General features: G+C 36.1%; 2 protein-coding genes across 5 annotated transcripts in view; one reads left to right on the top strand and one right to left on the bottom strand.

The window, feature by feature from the left end:
* The window catches only part of LOC107755082 (plakophilin-3-like), a 26,327-nt gene extending 12,644 nt beyond the window's left edge, over nt 1-13,683 (top strand). For all 4 annotated transcript variants that reach the window (XM_016571744.1, XM_016571742.1, XM_016571743.1 and 1 more), the window contains 10 exons: nt 2,894-3,017; nt 4,214-4,418; nt 5,668-5,842; nt 6,464-6,581; nt 6,797-6,961; nt 7,817-7,996; nt 9,585-9,738; nt 10,198-10,393; nt 11,093-11,180; nt 12,475-13,683. In XM_016571744.1, the coding sequence (XP_016427230.1) occupies nt 2,894-3,017; nt 4,214-4,418; nt 5,668-5,842; nt 6,464-6,581; nt 6,797-6,961; nt 7,817-7,996; nt 9,585-9,738; nt 10,198-10,393; nt 11,093-11,180; nt 12,475-12,516 (1,447 nt within the window). In that variant the 3' untranslated portion in view covers nt 12,517-13,683. The remainder of the gene's footprint in view (nt 1-2,893; nt 3,018-4,213; nt 4,419-5,667; nt 5,843-6,463; nt 6,582-6,796; nt 6,962-7,816; nt 7,997-9,584; nt 9,739-10,197; nt 10,394-11,092; nt 11,181-12,474) is intronic.
* Nucleotides 13,684-14,716: 1,033 nt separating this feature from the next.
* On the bottom strand, nt 14,717-24,983 carry LOC107755081 (anoctamin-9-like). Its single transcript, XM_016571741.1, has 24 exons — nt 24,747-24,983; nt 22,143-22,199; nt 21,632-21,763; nt 21,403-21,548; nt 21,273-21,322; nt 20,043-20,101; nt 19,843-19,928; nt 19,618-19,752; nt 19,392-19,485; nt 18,734-18,794; nt 18,562-18,644; nt 18,369-18,473; nt 18,114-18,278; nt 17,977-18,013; nt 17,771-17,882; nt 17,635-17,692; nt 17,395-17,492; nt 17,038-17,234; nt 16,655-16,807; nt 16,413-16,560; nt 16,155-16,268; nt 15,932-16,025; nt 15,701-15,813; nt 14,717-15,549 (listed from the first exon to the last, which is right to left on the bottom strand). The coding sequence occupies exons 1-24, from the start codon at nt 24,765-24,767 to the stop codon at nt 15,507-15,509; spliced, it is 2,361 nt and encodes a 786-aa protein (XP_016427227.1). The 5' UTR covers nt 24,768-24,983; the 3' UTR covers nt 14,717-15,506.

Below are 24,983 nucleotides of genomic sequence, written 5' to 3'. Positions count from 1 at the left end.
TGCTTTAGAAAAGAGGAAGAGAAAACTAGAGGTGCATGTAAAAATCTATTCATATATGAATCGCGATTCTGTCTTCTAACGATTCTAATGGATTCACAAGTTTCAAAATCAATGTTCTAAAGCAGCAGTTCTTAATACTGTTCCTCGCGTCCCCCTGCTCTGCACATGCTCTGCATGTCTCTCTCTCTCATTCAGCTCAGCTCCGACAATGAACTGTTCCAATTATACACTTATTTTCACATAGCTATGAGAAGCGTTATACATGGACACGCACGTGCAGTTGCCGTACTGTATTAAAGCTTTAATCAGGATAAAACTGTATATTAAAAGCTAACATAAGCAGTAGCATTTACAAATAACAGCGTATCTAAAAGTATGAGACAACAACCAACAAAAAACATAGGCCTTCCATTAAAAGCCGTGCTTGCACAGGTTCTGCATAATCCTCTTCAATAATATCCTCTGCTTCTCAATCGTATTAACAACACCGTTGTTTACAATATAACCGGAGCACATGCCGCTGAGGTGAGGGGCGGGACGCTTAGATGCGCACTAGAGGCGGTTTAGCCAATCACAACACACTGGGCTAGCTAACCAATCAGAGCCCATCGCCTATTTCTGATGGAGGGGCTTCATACAAGAAGGAAATGATCATCGTGTTTCTCAGAGAAGGGACAGAGCGGTGTGGAATAAAGGTAAATTATGTGAAAAATAATGCTTTTTAAAAAAAATTAAGCATTAACACATGTTACACTGCACCCCATAAACACAATCAAGCCTAGAAAAAAAACAGTGAACCACCCCTTTAAGAAAATGTCAATTGATTCCATTTAGTCATGTTCTCTTGCCATATATACAAAATTCAAGCCTATAGGTATATACAACATAGAAGCATTCATACAATGCAATATGCATGATGAGAACTTTTGCTTTAAACACTTGATGAGTCTTCAAAAATCTTAAACACATACACAACCTTCAAAAGTATGGGGTTGGTAAGATTTTTGTATGTTTTTTTAAATAAATCTCTTTTGCTCACCAAGGCTGCATTTATTTGATTTAAAAAAAAAAATAAAAAAAAACAGTAATATTGTAAAATGTGATTATATTTTAAAATGACTGTTTTCTGTTTTAGTATATTTTAAAATGTAGTTAATACTTGTGATGGCAAAGCTAAAACTTCAGAACTTCAGCAGCCATTACTCCAGTTCTCAGTGTCACATGATTAGGGATGTAATGATTCACTCAACTCACGATTCGATTCGATTCGATTCAATTCATGATTTTGATTTCACGATTCGATTTTCTCACAATTTTTTAACAAAATAAGATTGAAGGCATTATACAGTAAATGAAAAGGTGTCGTTTTATTAGGCTATTGCTGCACGTTTCTTTGTGAAATTGAATGAACGAAAGTCTTACGGGTTTGGAACGACATGAGGGTGAGTAATTCATGACAGAATTGTCATTTTTGGGTGAACGAACTCTTTTATGGAGTCCCTTATGCTCATCTAGGCTGTATTTGTTTGATCAAAAATATGGAAAAAAACAGTAATATTGTAAAATGTGATTATATTTTAAAATGACTGTTTTCTGTTTTAGTATATTTTAAAATGTACTTAATACTTGTGATGGCAAAGCTAAAACTTCAGAACTTCAGCAGCCATTACTCCAGTTCTCAGTGTCACATGATTAGGGATGTAATGATTCACTCAAATCACGATTCGATTCGATTCGATTCAATTCACGATTTTGATTTCACGATTCGATTTTCTCACAATTTTTTAACAAAATAAGATTGAAGGCATTATACAGTAAATGAAAAGGTGTCGTTTTATTAGGCTATTGCTGCACGTTTCTTTGTGAAATTGAAATATAACAAAACTAAATTGAAATTTTAAAACAAACCCCAAATCAAACAAGTAAGTTACACAAATAAAATAAATCTCTTAATATGAACAAACTTAAGGTCTGTGCTCTTCCAAACAAAGAAGCAGCATACATGCAGCATGAGTAGTTTTTAATCTAAATTAGACTGTATCTAATTTAGACTGTATCTAGACTGTATAATTTCGAAATTTGAAGCAAAAACAGAATGGTCTGACATTAGTTTTGTGAAACTATACTACATAAAACATATCTGAAAGAAACCGCAGACGAGCTGAATGAGATGCAGATTCACTCGCTGACAGCAGGTGGTGCTCATGAACAGCAATGATACAGTGTTTCCTGGGTTACCGCTGTAAACAAAGCAGAGCTGCACTTATGAACACTACTTTAATATGCATTGTTCAGAGGCAAGATGAAAAGAAAATACCACATAAACTTTTCTAAAGATAGTAAGTTCCCCTCAGATATACATTCATATAAACGTCTACTCCAATTGTATCGCGATTTGTTTGGCATCTCAACCAATTTGAATCGTCACTATTTGAATCGATTTTCAACCGGCTCGCTTTTAATCGTTACATCCCTACACATGATCCTTAGAAATCACTCTTAATATGCTGATTTGCTGCTCAAGAAACATTATTATCAAGGTTGTGAAACAGTTGTGACGCTTAATAGTTTTTGTGGAACCTGTGAAACATTTTATCAGGATTCTTTGATGAATAGAAAGTTAAAAAAAGAACAGCATTTATTTCAAGTAGAAATATGTAACAATCCAAAAGTCTTTACTGTCAATCAATTGAATATATCCTTGCTGGATAAAAGTATTAATTTCTTTTAAAAAAAAATTATTTCCCTAAACTTTTGATGGGTAATGTTTTAAATTATGCTCACAAATTAAATATAATTTTATTTAATAAAAAACATATTAAAAATTTTAAGTACATTATATTTTTAGAATATATTTTGTAACACTTTCCATTTTGTTTGTGTGAATGAACAGAATCCATAACCTGGACATGATTACAGCAGTCAGTTACCTCTCTTCCACTGATGTTGCTATGCAGATGTTGGGAGCAGCCTACATACAGCATCAGTGTTACCACAGCAATGAAGCCAAGACCATGGTAAAAATATATAATTATATATTTATTAGATCAGAAATATACATTTGAAACAAAGGACACTATGGAAATAACACATACTGTACTATGACAGAACTAAGGAAATGAGAATAGAGATCCAATTTTACCTTTATATTTCACACGAATCGGTGAAACCTCATGCACTTATTAATGTCCTTGTGAAAGATATCCAATAATGTTATGATTTTTCCAAATAACCACTAATATTTGATTTTTTTTAAACTTCGAAACATTTCTCAATTCAGTCGAAATCAACAACGAAATGAGATCATAAGTTTTAATGTTGTGATTGGTTACAGTGTAATTTTTTTCGATTTCCTTGGGGTCCATCCTGGGCAGATAGCAATTTTTTCTTAAGTATATTATCGAGGCTTTCAGTCCAGGGCAGCAACAGAGCTCTGTTTGGACAGGATTAGAGGGCGTACACACAGGATGTGTTCTTCCTTTCAAAAGCAGCTAGATGAAGTGCATCCGACAGGAACAGAATGCCGGGCCTAGTGACGTGTTTTAAAAAGTTGAACTCTTATGAACTTCACACTTTGTCTAAAAATCTCAAAGCTCATGGCCAGAGACACTGAAGAAACAGGCAGCAGCAACCAAAGACTGATGCATAAGTACAATAACCCATTGTGCAAAAAATAGCGCAGAATGAATCCTCAAGGATTGATTTATCTGTTGAGTGGTCGAGTAGACAAAATGACCAAAAATCCTTTTAAAGTCTATAAACATAAACCATGTTCAAGGGAAGGAATTAAGACAAATAGACAACTCTACAACAAAAAGTAAATCATGTGAAGTTTGTTTAAAAAAAAATTAGTTGTCAGCAAAATATATATTTGCATAATTAATGGAGCATGGTAAAGCTCAAGGCTAAGCTGATTTTCCGTCTCTATTGTTATATGTTATACTCAAGCCAGATGGAGAGAATACCTTCACCCTGCCTTTAATCTTTATCCTGGACCTCAGGGGGCAGAACATTCCGCCTGAGAGCACATGGTGGCAAAACACAGACAGATGTCTGAGCAGGTTGCCATGTTGTGCTGAAAAAAGTGTTCAAGAGATTAACGATTTTTGTCTATGAAGTTTGAAACACAAAAATGGGATTCAGAGACATGGGATCACTTAGGAATCAGGATATTTCTCACAAAGCTAAACTAGATGTTTTTCTTGATGCACAGGTGTGCAGTTTGAAGGGCATCTCAGCATTAGTACAGCTGTTTAGCAGTGAGAACCAAGAAGTTCAGCGCTATGCAACAGGAGCTACACGCAACCTCATCTACGAGAATATGGACAACAAGACAGCACTTATCGAAGCTGGTGGAATTAGCAAACTAATTGGTGCTTTAAGAGAACCCGATGATGAACTATGCAAAAATATCACAGGTATGTTTGTGTGAGTTTTGTTTTTCAGAGCAAGGCAAATTTTTGGACTGTGAACTTCACTTTGCAAATACAAAGTGGCACGCATGTCTTAGCTAGAAGTCAAGTATATACATCAGTATTGTTTCAGTCCAGAAATTCCACCTGCATCAGTCGGGTGATTTTTAAGTGCCAAGCAGAATTGTCAGCGCAGACAGGAAGAGAGCTAAGCGGAACAGTGAACGAGTGTATTTGGAGAAACAGAGAGAACAGAAAAGAAAAAAGCGGTCTGGCTGTTTCCTGGAATCGCTCTAAGTCTCAGATGCAGTGGGAAGTAGACTCCCAGAGGCCTTTGTGCTTTGTGAGCTCTGCTATCACCCCCACCCCCTCACGCACCCACACTCACTTAGTAAACAATCCTTGACATTCTTTCCTGCTGGACTCAGGGTTGCCAGGTCTCTTAGTGACATTTCATGACTTGTACACTTAACTGTGTTGGCCTTAAAACCTCACAAGTCACTAGCAGCTTAGTGCTCTGTGTAGTAAACATCCCCATACTAAATAACATTTGAGAATTTAGACTATAAATGTAAATGTGCTGTTGTTTTTAAAATCATTTTTATACATATTAATCACACATTAACATATTATTCTTGATTAATATAGATATTTCGACTAGATTACTGCTTATAATATGTGCAGTAGTTCTCAATTATGCACTTTTTGCAGTATTTGAATTTTAATGCTTGACTACTACTTTACCATGACTGGGCGGTCATATGTTTAAAATATTCATCCCTGCAATGTCAGTTCGTCAATTATTTTCATAATGAAATGAATAAACATGTTTTAAATTTTGAAATGCATTTTTTTTTTTTTTTACATAAATCCATTTAGATTTATGAATGAATTATTTAGTCTGAATGGCAGAAATCCACATGATTTTTTATTTTAATTTTTTACAAACCACATGGTTTAGGTGGTGAAATTGGATTAAAGTCATTTTTTGGGATACATATATGTAGATACAAAGTATGCTGTAGTAGTGGAAGATGAGATTTTTAAAAAAAAACTTTATATATACAGTATATATATATATATATATATGATATAACTAAAATGTAATAGACTATTAGTTGTTACACTCCATCAGCATTTACGAATAAATACTATATTTATATGCAAAAAGCTAAACTCATTAAAGAGGACTAAACATTTTAAATTATAAGTGTCTTTGACAAATCTCTCTCTCTTTCTCTCTTGGTCTCTGTAGGGATTTTGTGGAACCTGTCTTCTAAAGACAGTTTGAAGGAGAGGCTGGCCAGAGAGAGTTTGTCTGAGCTGACGGAGAGAGTGCTGGTGCCTCTGTCTGGAGGAGGAGATGCTGGTGTCATTCAACAGAGTGCGTCTGAGGCTGATATTTTCTACAACACCACAGGTTGCCTCAGGTACAGACCTCACATATACATGCATGCATTTAAATGCATTTCAGTTCTATGCATGCACAGCATAGTTAAAAATGAACAAGAGCATGGGGCACAAATGTCAACGAATTTAATAAAAAGCCCCAGATATTTCAATTGTGGGAGCATAAAATGTATCCAAAATGAATGCTTCATTTTAACATTAAAAAAATAAAATTATAAATTGTATATTTCAGAATATACATATATATATATATCAGCCTGTTATTGTGCATAATGTCAGATACTTGTATATTTGTTAAAAATGTACCTGAAATAAAGCAAATAAAAATAAGAGTTAATACACTGTACACACAATCACTCACATGCTTTCAATGGTTAACAACCTCAGATATGAATGTTTATGGCTGATGTTTATAATGTTACTGATGTTTATTATTATGTTTGTTATTAATGGTTTTTGCCACCTTTTTGTAATATACAAGTTTGTAAAAGACGCCATACAAAGAGTATTCAACGTGTAAGAGTTCCCGCTGGAAAGATTTATAGACACAATAAAGATTAACCTCCTATAAATATTTTAACACAAATGCATGAAATAAAACATCTTGACATGTTAACAACACCCCTTTATATGCATTGAAGGAACCTGAGCTCAGTGAATGAAAGAACCAGGCAGCAGATGCGGGAAACGCGAGGGCTGGTAGACTCTCTGGTTGGATACATCGAAAACTCCCTACAGGAGGGAAAAGGAGAGGACAAGGTCAGACCTGAGAATTGACATTCAAATGTTGTGCTTGCTAATATGCTAGCCTTGAGCCAGTGCACAAAGTGCATCTTTGCCAGTTGAAAACCATTCTAGATCTACAGTAGTTCTCACATGGCAATTAGAAAACAATTGTTATTAAATCTATATAAAATCAAAACATCATTTGCAAAAGCATTTGAAATCCTCATTCTGTAATTCTGTGCCTCTAGGGTGTAGAAAACTGTGTGTGTGTCCTGCGCAACCTGTCGTACCAGCTGTACTCTGAGATCCCTGCTTCAGTTCAGATGCGTTTGGAAGGACCCACTCGAGCACAGGTCACGCGGCACAACGACCCCATCGGCTGCTTCACACCACAGAGCAAGAAAGCAAAAGATGTCAGTCACTTACCCACAATCTGCTATCACATCAACATACATTTTAACGTATTAGCAATATTATTAACCTTACTTTCCTTTCACATATTATGTATTTTATATTGTTCACATTTGATTTTTCCCAAACCTAATCTAATATTTCCCGAAATTATTTGTTGACATTTTTTTTTTTTTTACAACAATATATCCTTTTTTATATAGGATATTCTTTGAATATACAGTATATTGTAAATAATAATACATACTCTACCATTGAACATTTTAAGAACAGGGCCATTTTTTAAATGTTTTTTAAAGAAATCATATGCTCATAAGGCTATATTTATTTGATCAAAATATAGTAAAAACAATATTATTGTGAAATATTATTACAATTTAGAATAACTGTTTTCTATTTTAATATTTTTTAGAAAAATTTATTTTTGTTGTAGGAAATCAGAATTTTCAGCAGCCATTACTCCATTCTTCAATATCACATTATCTTCCAGAAATCATTCTATCATTTCTTATTGTTATATTATATTATTATAAATATTGAAAACAGTTGTGCTGCTTAATATTTCTGTGGAAACAATAATACACTTTTTTCAGAATTTTGTTGATGAATAGGAATTTAAAAAGAGCAGCATTTATTTGAAACATTTTTTTTGCAACACTATAAATGTCTTTACTGTCACTTTTGATCAATTTCATGCGTCCTTGCTAAAATTAATTTTTAATTTCTTTAAAAAAAAAATTCTTACTGACCTCAAACCTTTTGAAGAGTAGTGTAATTATCTCTCCAGTGCAATAGACAGAGGTATTATACTTCATATCTGCAGTCTGTCATTAATGAGTTATAATGTGTCCCATCAGAGGAATCAAGACCTGAGCACCTTCTCTGAAGTGGCACGAGTCCCGAAAGGAACAGATTGGCTGTGGCACCCTCAGATAGTCGCTCTGTACAACCGCATCCTGCAGAACACCGAAACAAACACAGCCACACGTGAGGGAGCGGCGGGAGCCCTGCAGAACATCACAGCGGGCGACAGCAGGGTGAGATACCAGATACGACACTGAACTTCCTCATATTTAATCTAATTTGTGAGTCGTAATCATATGTAACGTTAGTGCTGGGCGGTATACCAGTTCATACCGAATACCGGTGTTTATTTTTTTAATGATATGAATTTTTAAAATACCGCAATACGTATGTCGTTTAAACAACGTTCGGAACACTGTTTGAGAGGGGTCCCTTTTCACTGTTGCACTGTGGCAAGGACACCGCTGTATGCGTTACTAAGCGTGAAAGCTTCGAAACTGAAGCTGTAGAACTAGTAGAACGTGATGATACAAAAGAGCTCATCCACAATATCCTCATATTTAATCTAATTTGTGAGTCGTAATCATATGTAACGTTAGTGCTGGGCGGTATACCAGTTCATACCGAATACCGGTGTTTATTTTTTTAATGATATGAATTTTTAAAATACCGCAATACCGGTGTATGTCGCTTAAACAACGTTCGGAACGCGACACTGTTTGAAAGGGGTTCCTTTTCACTGTTGCACTGTGTTGAGGGAACAGCTGTATGTGTTACGAAGTGTGAAAGTTCTGAAACTAAAGCTGTAGAACTAATAGAACGTGATGACACAGAAGAACTCATCCACAATATCCACATTGACCACCACAAATATCCACCGCCCCCTGCCATCAGCTCCCGCGTCTCACACACACACGAGCGCGACTTCAGCACTAGATTTTAGCAACTTTCAGACCCTTTTAGCGGCTTTTTCCCCATAGAATATACATACTGACAAACCTAGCTACTTTTTTGGATAAACCTTAGCCATCGTTCAGTTGGAAGATGTCGCCAGTACTGCCCCACGAGCGCGAGGCCTGACTTAATATTATGCACTGACTCGTCTGTTAATATTATGCACTTTTTTTTCTAGTTTGTTACTCAGACGCAGGCAGTGCGCTGCATGAGACAAAAAAGTAATATAGGCAAAACCACCGCATAGCCGCTCTTTAGTGTAGATGCATTTATAAATGAGAGTGACTCCTGGTTAACATGTATTAAAAGGGGTCGTGTTTAGTCACTATTTAGTGTGGTATTTTTTGACAATATTCACTCATCGTGACAGTAAAATAGGGCATTCTAAGTCAATCTACTGCAGTATTTCCTCTCTCAATCAGTAGAAAATATGGTTAACACCCGGTCATGCATGGGAAAAAATATACCGTCATATACCGTGAAACCGGTATAATTTTGAAAAATACTGTGATATAAATTTTTGGTCATACCGCCCAGCACTATGTAACGTAATCTTAATAGTAGCTGAATGTGTCACTTTTATCTCTGTTATTTATCACTTTTAGTGCTCCAGTGTGCTCTTAAACTCTCCTACTTATTCAGTCTGCATGTTTCTCCCATCTTTATTTTTCCATCCCATTTCTCGCTGTTCTCCTACACTCTTAAAAGTCAAGGTTATTCAGTGACATCTCTGTAAAATCCCCCATCTGGAACCTTTATTTTTAAGAGTGCGTGTGTCTTTGTGTTTTATCTGGCAGACTGTATAACTGATTGCTCTCTGTCTCTCTTGTTTTCCTTCACTCACCATTTTCCTTTGTTCTTTCTTAGTGGGCCTCTGTGTTGTGTCGTGTGGCGCTGGAGCAGGAGCGGATGTTGCCGGTGATTCTCGACCTGTTGCGAAGCCCCACAGATGCCGAGCTCCGTTCTCTCACGGGTCTGCTGAGGAACCTCTCCCGACACTGCAAAAACAAAGCTGATATGGGTTAGTGAATGACTTTCTGCTCCAGCTCTCTGGCTTTAATCACATCTTAATGTGTAAAACACCCCAGCCAAGATTTCAACATTCTGGCAAAGAAAATGTCTAGATCAGCAAAAACCTACATGAAGTTTTGCGCAAGGCGATAACTATGAAAAACCCGACAATCTGTATTTTTATTCTCACTTCCCAGAGTGCACCGTTCCCCCTCATAGTATTAAATGGGATTCTTACACATTGTTTTTACTCCCACACATTCTTTTCAGCTCCCATCAGACTCATACTTGTGTCATTCCCAGTATCCGCTGCCGCCCGTTTATCCCCACCCTGACCTCAGTTCTCTGCTTCACTATAATCCACCCCCGCTGGGCCACAGGGCGCCTGCTTAGTCACACTACACACATATCATTCACTCTTTTTGTTTGTGCAATTCCAGCTAAATTTGTTATTGCTTCCTATCCATAGCTACCAAAGTGGTGAATATTCTGGTGAACAAACTCCCCAGTGATGGGCATCAGAAAGAACCTTCTAGTGAGGTGGTGGTCAACATCTGTGGGGTTCTCAACAACCTGGTTACAGGAAGCTCTCTAGCTGCGAGAGATATCACTTACTTTGATGGACTACCCAAGCTGGTCAGCATTAAGACATCTCATGACAACAGGTAAAATAATAATTTAAAAAAACATTTTGAAAGAAATTAATATGTTTATTCAGCATGGGAGGATTGAATTGATCATGACAGTAAATGCATTAATAATGTTACTAAAAAGTTTTATTTCAAATAAATGCAGTTCCTATGAACTTTCTATTCCTAAAAGTGAAAAGAGCAAGACGTACTTAAAAGCTGATTGGCTTGAATTGTTACCTCTGATAGTAATTGGTTATATATGCAGAAGGAGAAAAAAAAGAGCATGTCACAAATGTGAATATTTTCATTTGTGAGTAAAAGCTACATCTGGCTGAATCTGGCCAAAAGATGGGATTGGAGGTGCTAGTGTAAGAATTGGCTTTTGAAAACCCATATTTATTGTCCACTATTCTGAATATTGGATCTTTTATGGAGGCCCCCAACGTTTATGGTGCTTACAGCCCTGTTACTTTAAACCTGAAGTGAGAAAGTATAATTTCTTTGAAGTTCAGCTGTGACCCAACTGATATGATAAGAAATCAGCAAGGTTTCTTGAAATGTTCAGGCACAAATCATACTCTAAATGATCCATTTATATTGGACCTCACCTACCACCTCTCAGCACTACTGTTGTAATATAGACTACATGCTGTTGCATTATTTAGCTGTTTAATCAAGGGCACAATGTCCCAGCATTGCTTCTCACGTTTCTCCCTTCTTATTCTGTCCCAGTCCTGGGAAGTTGAAAGCCGCCAGGGCCGCCTCCACCGTTCTGTCCAACATGTTTCAGTACACCAAACTTCACAAAGATTACAAACAGGTGAGTCTCGGTGTAAAACCCAGCTAAAAAAGCACAAATGACTGTGTAACTGTTCAGAGTCGCAAGTAGTAGGCGTGTGACAAAAGCTTCTTCTCTGTAATTTGATATGAAAATGGATACCTTACTGTATACAGACTTTGCACTGATGGGTATTGAGTGTATTTGCTTACCAAGTATCAGCCTGCTTGGCCAATGGTCAACTGTTTTTTTTTTATGGCAAGTCAATAAAAATAGGCGGTTACAGTGTATGAATAGCTCAGTTAAGGATACTGTAAAGCTGTTCAGATGCTCTCCTAAGTGATATCAGCTCTCTCAGTCAGTTATATAACTGAGCTGGAAAAATATTTACCTACAACCCATTACTGATTACCAGACATGACACTTCTGTGTCTTTTCTGTTTTTACTGTTAAAATGACTTTTCTCATGTCTTTAATTATATTGGAGCATGTTTACAACAAAATGAATTTACTCAAGCAGGACTGTAAACATACTACCAAAAACTGATGACAAACTCAGTCAAAGGTCAAAATATCATGGTTGTCAGACATGTCATTTAACGGTTTTGTTATATTAAATAGTTAAAGCCTAGTCACATTGACTAGTTACACAGAAAGATACTGTTTGACTCATATGTGACCAACCATAAGTCCTTGTACAGCATGATATTCAAATATAAAATTAATACCAAAATAAACTGAATGAATGTGCAGAAAAAAAATAGCTAGATTTTGTGATCAGAATGTGATCGGAAGTACAAATTGGATTATATATTTGAAATAATCTGTACTTCCGATCACATTCGGATCACAAAATCTAGCACAGGTATACTCATAGATATCTAGTAGTAGCCTAAACAAAACTTTTTGATTCCAAGTACCTCACAAACTGTACAATCCGGTGATTTTATTCTTTCTTGGAAGCACTCATTGTTGCAGGTCAGTACTTTTTTTCCAAAGAGCCTTTTTTTTTTTTTTTTTTTTTTGATGGTCAGTAAATGAACTGTGGGCAGTTCATGTGTTTGCTGTTTGAGGCTAAGACTAGTTAAAGTCTGTTGCGTGTCTGTGGTGTTCAGAATGGTCAGATCAGTGGTCCATGTTAAATGTGACAGTGGAATGCATGATGTTCCATTTTGATCTAAGTTTGGGCAACTTCCTTTCCATCACCTTATACAGTGTACCAATTTCAGCATTATATGACTACTATCTTTTATATTTAGCCTGTTATATACTACCAATTTAGAATTGCTACTAAATTCTCTTTTTCTGTTTTTTTATTTTATTTTTTATTTTGCAGAAAGGGTTCACAAGACGAGATTTCACAGATATGACCATCTAATCTCTGTCCATGACATAGTGCTAAACTCATTGGACAAGAAGGCATTAGACGTCCATGGGATTTTACATATCTTTACCACCAAAGTCACAAGAGAAATGCAATCAGCCTATTTCTCTCAAACACACACACACACACATATTGTGACCTGTAGTGGAGTGAGTGAACTCTAAAGTTTTTACTAGAGTATAAATTATAGCCAGCGGCACCCTTAAGTATTACAACATGCCGGAGATATAGAAGCATGCTTGCAGAGCACTAAGTCTAACAGACAGGCCGAGATGCACACTTGTGTGTGTGGTTGAATGGTTGAATGAATGATATGAACCTGAGGCCTGTTTGAGAGAAGGCAGCGTATAGACATGAAACATTAACAGCCATTAGTTCCTTTAGCAACACCTTACTCCAAAGACTAACTCATTTTCATCAGACCTGCTTCTTTTACATAGATTTGAAATATAAGCCTGTCCAGCTTATCCGGCTTATCCTAAATATATATATTTTTATTTTGCACACAGAAATTCACAGTTTAAAGGCTATAATCATGAAGTCTAGAAAGAGAAACTGAAATGAACTGTGAACTAAAATGTTGTAGCTGTTTACAACTAAAGAAACAGATTTTGTTGGTTTTGCAATAAATATATGCAATTTTTGCTTTCCATGTAACACTGCTACAGGCTTTTGTGGTTGTTACAGTTATATTAGCCTTGGATTTTGAGTGCAAAAGTGGATATGAATGACATTATATCTGAAATAAACCTTTGAAGTTAAATATCTTGTTAAAGCCTTACTCTGAAAGCACAATTATGACAAACGTATTGCCTTTCGAAATAAATGCATATTTGAACATTTGTATAAGTAATTTCCAGAGAATTGTGTAGCAAAATTATGTCCTGCCTTGTTGTGTGCCACTTGCAAAGACTAAACAAATAACCACCAATGATTTTGATATAACTTTCTTGAAAAAAAATCAATTCTCAAGTTTGATGTGCACACAATTTTATTTTCCACCTCACACAAATATAACACATGAAAAATATTGCTTTCAGTTTCTTGTGCTTTAATGTACTTTATCTCCTTCCCTCTCTCCCTTTTTCTTCAGAATCTCCCTCTTTCTGCATCTGTTGAATCAATCCATTTTTTTTTCTCCAGGGGAATTTAAAGGGAACTGATACAAAAAAAAAAGTCTTGTGCATGCTTACTCAACTCTTTTCTTCTTTTTTGGAAGGCTTCTTGAGGCCAATGGCTGATAGGTTGGAATGCATTATGGGTCAGTGTACAATTGTTGTGGTCTTTATTTGAGTGCATAGGAACATCCTGAGCAACCACTGACCAAAGCGGCTCTCTCTTCAATATAGAGACAGAATTGTAAAACGCTGACAAAGAGCTTTGGCCTAACTTTACTCAGAGAGACAGAGTTCAGTGGATGAAGAGAGGGAGAGAACAGAGAGTGCAATGTTTGTTTTTAAAGATCTTCTGCCAAGCATTTTCCTAACAGAGAACTGGTTCTAACTGTTTACTCTCTAAACATTAAAGACAAAAAATCTCAAAGACAGAAGTAAAAATTTATCCGCAAGAGGAAAATGGTAATTTAAAATGAAGATTAAGACCTTTAATGTCTCTAAATACAAAGGCACTCCACATTTTATGCATATCTGGTTTAAGTGGTATGAGCCAAGTATGTTTGGCTGAACAGAGAAGCCCAACGCAGCCACAGAAATATGAACACATGAAATTACTCAGTTCCATATGTGTGACCCAGCAACACTGAGAGGAAGCAGTAGTTAAGAAAAGTACTGTAAAAAAATCTGCTGTTTTATATAAAAAGAGTGAATGCATACATTCCACTACAAGATGAGACACATCTGTCTCATCTCACTTCCATATATCTTCAAGGACTAGATAAAAAAGGAAGACATATTGATATTTTAGGAAGATTTATGAATATTCCAAGACGGCAAACAACAAGGAAAGAACATAAACTTCCAAACATTCCATTTACTATTATTTCTACTATTAAATTCTTGCGAAATTATGTAGAGGGAAGTAGCCAATATTCCAAGACGGCAAACAACAAGGAAAGAACATAAACTTCCAGACATTCCATTTACTATTATTTCTACTATTAAATTCTTGCGAAATTATGTAGAGGGAAGTAGCCTAACATAACTTGGCTTATCTTAAGCAACTGAGAGAATAAGACAAAACACATTGGTCAAAAGTAACTAATGGAATGTCTTTGTGCAATAGAAGTAATCATTCTTTGTCTGAAGCAACACAGCAGTGTAGACATGCATGTCTACTGACACTTTATGGAGGAAAAAATGTTGACCGTTTTATTTCAACTTCAACATTTATTTCACCCCATTACTTCATTCCTGGAACACAATTAATGAGTACATTAATAGGACCGTATCAAAAATACAATATCAAAATATATTTATATTTAATGAGAACGACAGTTGTTTAGAAAGCCATGGACAGCACTGTAAAGAGCATAACACATTTCTTACTTCTTAAAAGTAAACACCAAAATATATAAATATATCCTGTTAAAATATTCTTCTAGGCAACATAAATCATCATAAAATAATTTTTTGGGCAACAAAATTAATGGATACTTTTAGGCTTGTTGGACTTTTTCATACTAATAAACTGTCTGATTTTACATTCTCACAGGCAAAAGGCAAATTTTCTTTCATTTCTCAGAAACAATTTATGATGCAACCAAAAAAAATGTATGGTGCATCCCTCTGAAGCAGAGCAAATATGACTCATCTTGAGGGAAAACTGTAAACTGCAAAGAGAGCAAAGCTCCAATAATGGCTCTCAAAGAAGTGAAGTGAAGAGATACATCCCACGTATGGATGCAAGTGAGATAATGGTCTCAAGTCAAAAACAGAAATCTTCAGTGTGTAAAGTCTTGTTGTGCACATGGAAGTCAGGTTTTCAAATCTCTGATATAAAATAATCTGGTTTGAAAGCTTCATCGTTCACACCTCAGTGCATCTGCTGTTATAGATTGCACTTGCTTCCCTGTTAGAGACAGAAAAACAAGAACAGTTAATAAGCACCACACTCTCTCTGTTGAGGCTTATAACTGGACTCCTAAATATTTTAATATAACTTTACAACAATGCAAAGCAGTGAGAAAGAGTTCATATCTCAGTCACATGAAAATACTTACTGAAGTTCCTTTTTCAGTCTTCTCAGTTTGTCGTCTAGCCTGTCGTTCTTCACTCTGATGGGACTGTCAGGTATAAACCAGGCAGCGATAAATTTGCACATCACCACTACATGCTGAGTGGAGAGAAGCACAGGAGATCTCAGACAATGTTTAACCAAAAATCAACACAGTAAAGCGTGTTAAAAGAAAAATAAAACAGAAAGTTAAGTTAAATAGCTCTAATATTTGTACCTCGAACAGAATAACAAAGGCAAAGCGGAGTGCCAGAATGAGCCAAAACTGAGAGGTGAGACTCTGGTCTTCATCATTGCGGTAGTCTTTGTAACTGTAGAATACACAATACACATTCAATGCAATGACACTGTATGACATGAAGCATTCCCTTATTGAACAAACCAATCAAGTTCATCTGCATTATTAAAAGGTACATCAAAACCAACAAAACAAGTGTCACCTGCACTGCGTAATATTATATCCATTCACTATCAATTGCTTGAAGTCCTCTCTCACTTTGTCATTGGACATGAATGCTGTTGCCAGAGTGTTGTTGATGTATCCCGTCATACAGCTATCAGACAAAATAAATGTACTCATTACAGCAGTAATCTAGTGTCATATATACGAACAAACTTTTTGATTTGACACTTCTTTGCCAATAAGTTGTGGCGAGATGAAAAGGTGGAAAACACTGTTTGTTTAGTTTACTACTCACTCCATGCTTGTACTATTGCTAGTAGCACAAGGTCCATAATGATAACGATACACCAGACGGGGAATGAAGTCAGAGGAAATCCCAATCACTAGTCCATTAGCAATGACAGCCATCACCCCGACAGCTTCTAATATTCTAGTCCACACACCTGCCAGAGGAGAATACATGGTACAATGTGTTTACTTGATGCTGAAAACTGACGTACACATCATCATCACTGCACAAATACAGTAACTATTCACCAATGTCATTTGTCTTTTTGGGCACTAGGCGGCGCTCAAGGCTGACCATCTTGATGGCATCCAGTCTGATCTCAAATATGTTATTGATAAGAGCCAATAAGGGAGCCAGAGGGAAGGCAGCCACAAAAATAGTGGTGAAACTGAACTGAAGAACTAATGACACAGAGAACAGTACAGGTTAGTGGATGACTTGGGAACATTACCACAAATAAAGCATGTGGCTTTACTGTAAAGTTCACTCAAACAAATGTCAAAATATAACTAAAATAAATCTTTGCAATCCAAAAATGATATTACAGTAAACAAATTGGATGTTATTGGTAAGTCAGCGGTGCTGTAAAACTAGTTTGTGCTGAAAACAGGTAATCGAGAGAGATACGAACCCATTTCCAAAAACTCATTAAACAAGCTGAAAGCATTAACATCATTCAGGTCGTAGTTGTCCAGCCAACTACGAAGCTTGCAGAGGTCACATAGGTTGAAGTTGCCCTCCTCCTCTCGACATGCCTTCCGGTAACAGTTACCACACTTTCTGCGCATCTTCTTGGCTTTCGTCCGCCTAAAACAGAGCTTTAACCAGCTGTGGCCACAAACAGAAAGTGAAAAGAAGCAGAGATAGAAAATGAGAGCGAAATCCAAGAAGTCCAATAAGCACTGTCATTTTTTTCTGGAATCTGGAAAAATATGAGGATTTTATCTTGTTTGGTTTTAGTGCATACAGTATTTCAGAAAACACTTACGGCACTGTGAACTCAAATATGTTGTTGATTGTTTGTTTGAGCACCAGAATAACAGCCATCTGGATGAAGAGGTCTGTAAGGCAGCCACTTGGATGACACTAAATCAAAGAAATATTTGTTTGCAGTTAGATTAGAATCACACTTTGAATAAGTGTCTGACAAATGCATAAATATAGCTAAATAAGCATTTCTAAATATAAATGTACATATAATGTACAGTAATACTGGCATGACTTTTACCTCTTCTAGTCTCCATTTTCCTGCAATTCGAACATAGTTTCCTGGATAGCCATTGATCCTAAGTACAGCATAAAGAGACACTTTGAATAGCCTGCCATAAGAGTAAATAACTACAAAAGCACATACGCACAATTACCTTCCTAGAAAGAACGCCACATAAAATAGAGATGAGAAGAGAGTAAAGAATTGAAATGTGAACATCTTCACTGTGAAGCGCTTCTCTGTGGCTGCAAAAGAGCGGGTCTTTTCTGCAAATAAACAGTAATTACATATTGGTACCAGTAGTTTGTCAGTTTATCAATGTAATTGATTTTATGTAAAAAAAAAAAATTTAATACCCACCAAACTCACACAGTTTGAATGCCACAGTTTTGTTGACCTGAAAAGAAACGAATGTATTATTTTCTTCCAGAAAGTCCCCATGTTCATTAACAACCAAATGTTTTATTCTCATTAGACAGTTTTCTATCAGTACTTACCCGAGTCATAACCTGAATAGTAATGTAGTGCAGCACTGCTCCAGATAACATGGCTATTGTGGTAGCATGATCACGGAAAAAGTCCCACTCACTTTGGGACAACAATATTGCAGTTAAAACACGGCAGATGACCAGAGCATGGGCCAGACCTATGATCACCACCAACTGAACACAATGAAGATAAGATATTATTTTTTACATTACTTGTTTATGTGTGTGTGTGTGTAGTAAAACTAAAATTTAAAAAATTCTCACCACTAATGTAACCAAAAGAAGCACCACGATGCTGCGCAGGTAGGAATGTCTGAACTCTTTTGGCTTACACTGAGGGTTATTTACAATCTCCAAAATCAATTCTTCCTGTGGACAGATCAAGTTGTTTGGCTCCATTACAAGATGCACATTAAATATGCTAAAAGTGATGATGAGAAAAAAGTAATGACCCTACCTCCTCCTCGCACCAGTCAAACACTTTCCACTTTGACACATGCAGAGCTCGATGTCTCTTCCACAGCTCCAAGAACAGGGTTGCTAGTCAAACAACATCACAGTACTTCAGTATCTATGTCATATCACATAGAAATTTGTATTTCATTTTTGCTAAATGGGGAAAAACTCACCCCAAATTGCCATGAACATGGCAAAAGCCACTGTCCCTTCATTGTCAAATAGTTGGCTCACCTGTTTGTAAGCATTTACACATCTCGTCAAGACGACAGAAAAGCACTGGCAGATAATAGTGCCATTTATTCTGAATACACACTACCGTTCAAACGTTTGGGGTCAGTAAGATTAATAAGACATTAATAAAGACATTTATAATGTTACAAATGATTTCTTATTCAAATAAATACTGTTCTTTCGAAATTTCTATTTATCAAAGAATTCTGAAAAAAAAATATTAAGCAGCAGAACGGTTTCCAAATCAGCATATTAGAATTATTTCTGAAGGATAATGTGACACTGAAGACTGGATAATAATAGCTGCTGAAAATGTAGCTTTGCCACCACAGGAAATGTCATTTTAAAATATATTAAAATAGAAAACAGTTATTTAAATTGTAATATTATTTCACAGTATTATTGTTTTTACTGTATTTTTGATCAAATAAATGCAGACTTGGTCAAAAATCTTACCAACACCTAAGTTTGAACGATAGTGTCCGATACTATTCAGCCCTTTTCAACACAATTAACTGTTGCATATATACACACAACAATTAATAGTGTCGAAAAGTGCTGAATTATAATTAAACTGCGACTTGTTTATTCACTGACCTTGGCATTTGTACAGGTGTCAGACAGGTTCCACACGCTGCATCTTATGTCACATCTTGGACACATGGTGATGTTGGAGTCACAGACTTCATGACTGTAAGAAAACACCACAATTTAGAGATAATTTGGTGTAGATTAAAATCTGATTAGTCGGTCTGAATCTGATCTGTCATCTGTCTCTACACCTCAACACTCACGTGAATCTCTTTGCTCTAAATATACTCACATGAGCGGACTTGTATTGAAGAAGGCAAGGCCATACAAGAACACAACAATACCAATAACAGCTGCAGGGACGAGCATGCGCGTGTACCAGCCCAGCCACAGGTAATACAGTGCCACTTTCTCCCCGAAATAGTCCCTAAAAATGACATGTGCAAACAGATAGTGTTAAAAAAAACGATGACGATCAAGGTAGAACAAGATAAGATATAAAACAAGGAGAACTTACTTGATATCAGTGACAGGCTGTTGAAAAAGCTTCATTACTGCAAACCAGCTTGCCCACTTCTTCCTTAGTTTTTTCTGCTCTTTTTTCTAAAGAGACGAGTCAATGTTTAACAACTTTTTAAAATAAAAAGCTCAGATATTTATGATTTCCTTGTCTTTCAGCCCTTATTTGTTACATTCATCTACACTGAAGCCATTTACCTCATGCAGACAGAAGATGGACTCAAAAGCACCTTGACACAGCAGGTCTCTAAGGCCCTCTTGCAGTGTAAAATAGTGGATAGAGACATTGATTATATTAGAGAGGCTCAGTCCTCGTCCCTTTAATATTTCTTAAAACAAACTGAACATGGATGGGTGTTTCTATTTATTTCTGAGGCTTTTTAATATGTGCTTAAACAAACACTTTTAGATTCAATTAAGTATCACGTTATACCCATTTTATCTAAAGCTGTTTTGGTAGACTAAGTGTTTGAAAGGCTTAAAGATGAAAACAAAATCTTACAACCAGTTTGGGGTAAGTAAGATTTACTTCGTTTTTGAAAGATATAAATACATTTATTCAGCAAGGATGCATTAAAGGGATAGTTCACCCAAAAATGAAAATTCTGTCATCATTTACTCACCCTCATGTCGTTCCAAACCTGTATGAGGTGCTTTCTTATGTCAAAGATAAAAGAAGATATTTTGAAGATTGCTTGTAATCAAACAGTTGGTGGTTGCCATTGACTTCCATAGTATTTTTTTTCCTACTATGGAAGTCAATGGCAACCACCAATTGTTTGATTACCAGCAATCTTCAAAATATCTTCTATGTTCAACATAAGAAAGCAACTCATACAGGTTTGGAACGACATGAGGGTGACTAAATCATGACAGAATTTTCATTTTTGGGTGAACTATCCCTTTAACTTGATCAAAAGTGACAATAAAGACATTTATAATGTTACAAAAAAATTCTTCTTCAAATAAAGGGAGTTCGTTTTAACTTCTTATACATCAAAAATACTAGAAAAAAAAAGTATCAGTTTCCACAAAAATATTAAGCAGCACAAATGAATTCAACATTTATAATAATAATATAAAATGTTTCTTGAGCAGCAAATCCGCATATTAGAATGATTTTCAATGGATCATTTGACACTGAAGACTGGAATAATGGCTGCTAAAAAAATTCAGCTTTGCCATCACAGGAATAAATTACATTTTAAAATATATTAAAATAGAAAAGTCATTTTTAATGTTAATAATATTTCACAATATTACAGTTTTTACTGTATTTTGATCAATTAAATACAGCCTTGGTGAGTATAAGGTATTGTAAGTTCTTAGTTTCAGGTTCAGAATAAGACAACGATGGGAAAAAAAGATGAACTGAAAGTGAAAATGAAAGACAGAGAAAGCAGGAGCTTTGCAAGAGGAAAAGTGTACCTCCTGATCCTATAAACGTATTGTTCAAGACAAAGTGGACAATCCGGATTCTATGAAACATGGAAACAGAAACTCATTACAAAAGCTTTGAATGGCACAACAGATTTCAAATGCTTACTGTGACCCTCACCTGGTGCAGAATGAGACAGACAAGTCACACTTTTGCTCTCCGCTCCAGTTACAGGCATCAGACACCTTTAGCAAGTACTTGTACTTTGCAAAAATCTCCTCAGGTGCACAGACACCGAAGAACACCTTTCCAGCATGTTCAATTTTCTGTTGAACAATCACGAGAGCCTTGAGTAAGAGTTCAATTTAACTGACACATTACTAGTGCGTGTGAAAGTGACATAACATACAGTCACTTTAATGTTCTTCTGTTTCAGTTCGCAGATAAAGGCATCCTGCTTCTTGAAGATTTGGTCCTCCATATCCTCCATTTTTTGAGCCACCAGGACATAGTCATATAACCGAGGAAAATATAAGTTACGCTGAATGAAACAAATGCAGAAACAACTAATTTAAGACTGAAAGAATCTGGTTGCAGGCATACTGTACTATTTTTCTGTGAATATCAATTTTTTATCAGATGTTTGACTGTATTATTGCTGTCTGCGGTCTGGTTTTGTATCAGTATTTGTGTCTGTGACTGTCACTTGGTTTTCTCAGGAAGTTTAGATCATGCAGGGCAAGTGTTGATGTGAATGTGGTATTATAACCACAGTGTGGTAAGATATAACATCATCATGTGCTTTGCATGTGTATTTATCATAAGTGAGCATGTGCTTCTGTAGAAATACGACTGTGGTATCGAAGCCAGTTGGCCAACAAATGCACGAAATGCACACGTCACATGGTTTCTTTTCCTACCTGTGAGGGAAGTAAAGGCTCATTTCCATTGTCCAGCTCATACAGAGCCACATCAGCCTGCAATACACCGGAATGACAAAGAATAAGTAAAGAACATTTTATATGCATAAATTGTAGAAATCTACATCTACTCCCACTGTCCCTCGTGTACTGTGGACAGCAGAAGCCTTCTCGATGTACTCTATGTACTTGCAATAAATCGACTCAATCTCTTTAAAATGACATACTGTAAAGAAAAATGTGCATTATGCAAACTGGCATTTGTTTGTGACGCCAAACCATATTTCAATTGAAACGCAAATTTCTAACCCATCCTCGTGCAAGTTATTACAGTGACAGCCGGACATTAATACCTAATGACTAACCTGCTATGTACTTGCAATAAATCGACTCAATCTCTTTAAAATGACATACTGTAAAGAAAAATGTGCATTATGCAAATTGCATTTGTTTGTGACGCCAAACCATATTTCAATTGAAACGCAAATTTCTAACCCATCCTCGTGCAAGTTATTACAATGACAGCCGGACATTAATACCTAATGACTAACCTACTTTATACTGTAAAAAGCAAATCGACCATATTATTGTACAGTGGGATCCAAAAGTCTTTTTTCATGTTTTTTTTTAACAATTAAAGGGATAGTTCACCCAAAAATAAAAATTATGTCATTAATTACTCACCCACATGTTGTTCCAAACCTGTAAGACATTTGTTCATCTTCGGAACACAAATTAAGATATTTTTTATGAAATCCGAGAGCTTTCTGACCCGGCATAGACAGCTAGGGAACTACCACATTCAAGGCCAAGAAACGCAGTAAGGACATCCTTAAAATAGTTCATGTGACATCAGTGTTTCAACCGTAATTTTATGAAGCTACAAGAATACTTTGTGCGCAAAGAAAACAAAAATAATTACTTTATTAAACAATTTCTTCTCTTCCAGTCAGTCTCTGCCACCGTTCATGAGAGTACCACAACACATGCGTGTGATGGTGCTGAGCAGGAGCCGGAGTTCTGACGTAGAACCCGCATGCGCTGCACCTTGTTTACAAGCAGAGGAATGCACACGCATGTCGTGGTACTCGTGAATGGCGGCAGAGACTGACCGGCATGAACGACTAAGGGTGAGTAATTAATGACAGAATTTTCATTTTTGGCTGAACTGTCTCTTTAAGATTTTCACTCACATTGTTACGCTGACAGTATAATTTATAATTACACTTTTTTTAAATTATAATTTTATTTTATTAGCCGTGTCAGATTTTTGGACCCAAGTCTATCTGGACTTCAGTGGAGCTCACCTAGGCCTACAGTCTTTCAGAAACCATGTGTTGTTATAGAAATCGAAGCCAATGGGATGGGAATTATATTATGGGATTATCTTTACTATTGCATATCTTTTATAACACTGTTGCTACTAAAAGGTGTGAAACAAATCAGTCTAAGTAAAAAAAAAAAAAATCTGAACTTTTTTGTAAAATAATTTTTTTAAAGATTTCTTTCTTCCTGTTCTACATTTTACTTCCTCTTTGACTGCATCTATTACTGCTGGTGTGACAACAGGTCAAGACATGCCTTTGGGTAACCATTTATAGAACTACAAGTGTCTGAGTGTGTTTGTCGGAAAGACAGAAAGACTGAGGAACCACTAAGAACAAGGATTTTGATTCCTCACCTCTGCCTTACATAACCATTAACCGAAGTCACAATAATTAAAGTACGTTCTTGCTCTATGACGTTTAAAGAAGCAGCACAGCCTCATGACAAATAACCTGTTTAACCACAACAGCACCATTATTCATTCCGTATTTGCACACATTTTACGCAATACAAACACATGATAATTTTACTCTGCCACAACATCCATTAATAATGAGTTTAAAACATCTCATCCGTAATAAATTATTTTTTTATGCATCACACAAGATTAAAGCAATTATAAGCAAATTAATGAGTTGTCTAAGTAAAACATGAGTGTATATAAACATATTTAGTCACAGCAAAGTCTCTTTTCTGAAGCATACACCTGAAAGTTATCAGCAACAAGATGTTCAGGTCAGATGAGTGTTCCTCAGAATAGGTCCTTTTCTGTGGACATTAATGCCTGCTAAATAACGTTGTTAAACCTGTCTGAAATAACTACACTACACACATTTTAATAATCCAAATGAGTCATTCACTAAGGAAAAATAAAAGTCATATCAAAAGTTCTTGCTTGACAGAAGACCGTAAACAAAAACATGTACATATACTGTTACTGTAACTTGCCTCTCTATATGTTGTGGAACATGTTACAGTAATATTAGTAGTGGTGAAAGCCAATGTTTACGACAGGGTGAGTGCAACAGAAACTGCTACTGCTGTCTACTGTACTGAAAATGATATATTTCTATTTAATTTACTGTACACTTACCATGATTAATAGCGCATTTCTCATTCTAAATAGCTCTAACTAAATACTCAGAAAACAGCACTAGTCCTTTTTCTTCGCATGAGCGATCAAAAGTCTCACGTTGACCAATTAAATGAATAAACACTTCAAGATCAATTACAGACAGGCCTTTACCTATGCACCTGCAACACACACACACACTGTACCTCTCGATCAGTGAAGAACATCCTCAGATCAAAGTTTTCAAAGCAGTTCTGTTACGTTCAGGCAGACTGACGTCAGTGTCTCTTCTTTTATCCTCACATAGCCGAAGACCAGCTCGAACTAATGCGAGAAATTAAAACTAACTAGAGACCGATCGAAAGCAGTGTGAACTTCCGCATTATTTGCCGACTCATGTTTAAGAAATCCGCAAGCACGACGGTGTGCTCATGCCATTTACC

Source organism: Sinocyclocheilus rhinocerous, unplaced genomic scaffold, assembly GCF_001515625.1.
Source record: "Sinocyclocheilus rhinocerous isolate Xijiao unplaced genomic scaffold, SAMN03320098_v1.1 scaffold591, whole genome shotgun sequence".
In the NCBI taxonomy this organism is placed as follows: domain Eukaryota; kingdom Metazoa; phylum Chordata; class Actinopteri; order Cypriniformes; family Cyprinidae; genus Sinocyclocheilus; species Sinocyclocheilus rhinocerous.
Note: the sequence above shows the minus strand (reverse complement) of the source record. Positions and strands in the feature narration are given on the sequence as shown.